Source organism: Topomyia yanbarensis, chromosome 2 (assembly GCF_030247195.1).
Source record: "Topomyia yanbarensis strain Yona2022 chromosome 2, ASM3024719v1, whole genome shotgun sequence".
Taxonomy (NCBI): Eukaryota; Metazoa; Arthropoda; class Insecta; order Diptera; family Culicidae; genus Topomyia; species Topomyia yanbarensis.
Window position 1 is genome coordinate 353,586,427 of NC_080671.1, and position 2,758 is coordinate 353,589,184.

At 39.7% G+C, this 2,758-nt stretch overlaps 2 protein-coding genes across 2 annotated transcripts; both read left to right on the forward strand.

Annotated features, from left to right (window-relative positions):
* The first annotated feature begins 233 nt into the window (after positions 1-233).
* LOC131684268 (uncharacterized) lies at positions 234-733 on the forward strand. The gene has a single exon (XM_058966979.1). The coding sequence runs from the start codon at positions 333-335 to the stop codon at positions 651-653; it is 321 nt and encodes a 106-aa protein (XP_058822962.1). The 5' UTR covers positions 234-332; the 3' UTR covers positions 654-733.
* Positions 734-872: 139 nt separating this feature from the next.
* LOC131684267 (protein FAM177A1) lies at positions 873-2,495 on the forward strand. The gene is made up of 2 exons (XM_058966978.1): positions 873-1,221; positions 2,025-2,495. The coding sequence occupies exons 1-2, from the start codon at positions 1,024-1,026 to the stop codon at positions 2,343-2,345; spliced, it is 519 nt and encodes a 172-aa protein (XP_058822961.1). The 5' UTR covers positions 873-1,023; the 3' UTR covers positions 2,346-2,495.
* Positions 2,496-2,758: the final 263 nt, after the last annotated feature.

A 2,758-nucleotide genomic window follows, 5' to 3' on the forward strand; every position in this document is an offset into this window, starting at 1 on the left:
CAACGGTTTTACTTCCCTTCCGAAGGAACACGTGACCACAGTTTTTTTCAGCTCAGAAAAATCTCAACCCAGACCCACTTGTTTGAGTGGCGGTCACTGTTACCACTCAACCACCGGCGCCGTCGTATAGATTTCTACTTCTCTACCCAAACTTGATAGGAATATTGCAAGCAAGTATTTATTCTATTCTCACGCGCTCGCAAGATTCGCACCATTTTGACAGCATTTGACATTCTTCGATGCACGAAACGAAGCACGATTGAATAATCGCTGTATTATTTCTGAGCTGTGATTGTAGTGCTTGGATTGTCTAAAAGTTTTAGAAGGGAAAAATGGCTATGATTCGCCAAATTCTAATAAAAAACGACACCTTTCTGCGGCTGGTGGTCGCACGGACCTTCTGCAGCCCCACAACCGGTAGAACTGGGGCCGCGGGTGGTGCAAAGCCTGTTCCTCCGAAGTCCGCGTCTGGAGATGTTCCTGGATTAAGTAGTAAGTGCGTTCACAGCAAATCCGGACCTATAGGACCGGGAGCATCCAGGGACGGCGAGTATAAAGTACCGGAGTACTTCTGCTACGATAAAGGCAGTTATTTCGAGGCTGAAGTCGAAATGGAAAAGTTTCGGTTGCCACAACCTAGCGCAAAGCAGTAAACGGATCAGCTGTGCGATGGATTCTATAAATGAAAGTGTATATAAACTAGCCAAATAAAGGTAGTAATTTGAAAAATATACTCCGTTGTTTTTTTCTAATTTCCCACAGCCCAGCGATGCAAATCTTGAGTTGAATAAATACCAATTCAATATAGTTAGGAAAATCTGCAGCTTGAAGAATTAGTACGGGAACAGCCAACGTTTTGACTTTTGAGTCTGACAACCCATCCATATGAATCAGAGTGCACCATAGTTTCCAAACAAAAACAACAGTCGTGTCCTTCAATAATCTAGTCATTAGTGTGCTTAGTGAATTAGACCAATAATAAGCATTTAAAAGGGATCCATTAAGTAGAAGTAAACGTAGAGGATGACAAAGATGGACATTCCGATGAAGAATAAGATGGAATCGACGGCTAATTTTATTCAGCACGAAAATGACGTCGAAGTTCAGGTGCGAGCTCCGAAAAGGGTGTTGCACTTCAGCGATGGAACGATGGAGGAGTTCAGTGACGACGATGAAGATCAAGTGGACTCTGTTCCGCGAACTGAAACAACCTTGGAAGAGGTGAGTTTAAAGAGGAACCATCAAAAAAAAATCAGACGGATAAATTTTTAAATGATTCATGACAACGGAGGTTGTTTATTTTTTTTAATTTTTGCCCAAAGGTGTAGTTGAAGGATATTCCGCTAGAGGGATTGTAAATAATCTGCTCGATTGTAGATGGTGCGCTTAAACTGTTTAGGGTTTGTGTATAGAGTTCAACCTATAAGAACTTTTTTCCTATTAGAATTTGGAACAGTTAACACTAGGACACATACTCATGCTCTTAAATCCTTTTTTTCATCGAGAAATTTTATTAAACTTCTCCATTAGCAGACACATGTTCAATAAATTTACGTATTAACATATTAGTGGGCACGAATGGCATGTATTGATGAATTGATGAAATTCCTATTAATACGTCAATAAGCTAAAGTAATAAAACATGTAAAGCGGACCCTACCATATTATCAAGAAACATATTGACAAGACAGCATCAATACGTCAATCCCATTTGAATTCTACAGTATCAATATTTTCAAAATGACTTTACACGATCAAAATATTGATCAATAATTCTTGACAAACAGCTTTTCTATTTTATTTGCTACAAAAGGCTGTGCTGGGCGACGGTTCGTCCGCAATTTTTCCCCGAAGTTAATTTCGACAGTTAGCTTTTGAGCCCTCCTAATCATATGTTTGTTGAGAATTTGTTTATTGACAATATTTCTGCTCGTGTAGGGCACCCTTAAGGGCCGCTATTGAACAATCAATCAGTAACAGTTCGTTTACCTAGTAAATATCGCATATGTGTTCTATCTCAACAGTCAAAAATGAACTGGAGCAACTGGATGCTGCACAAGACCTGTCGACTAGGCAGTTCCGTGTTGGCCGGTTGCGATTATGTCGGCGAAGGACTTGCTTCTATGCTGGGAATCACTACCCCGAAGTACAGCTTCGAAATTGAGGAATTCAAACGAATGCAAGCCGAACAACAGGCAGAAGATCGAGCTATTCAGAACTTTGTGGAGCAGAATCGCCCGGCTAGCAGTAATGGTGAACCAGCAGCTGCAAGCAAGGATACCTCGGCAAAATCGACTGTGGCGGAGTCGCGTGTACCAGTAACGAGTGACATTGAGAAGTTTTAAAGGAACCAAAGATTTACAACACATTGAAAACATACAATTCAAATCACTTGTATAATATTAAGTTAAGAAATTTAATGTAGAGATTTATATTTATTATGAATTGATAAATTGACAGTGCAATTTTCACAGATATAATGTATATTATCTTGGAATTAAGAATCCATAATAAATCAATTTTTCATAAATAGTTGCATAATTTCTAATAAACACCTATATTTACTGACTAGATGATGTGCCTGTTATTATACACGGTTTTTCGGAATTAGCTGCTTTTACAAAATCATCATTATCGTAATTTATGGTAAGGGGCCGTCCATATACCACTTGGACAGTTTAGGGGAGGGTAGGGATACGGGAAAGTCCACGCTTGTCCATGGAGAGTGGAGTGGGGGTATGACTTGTCCACGTGGACT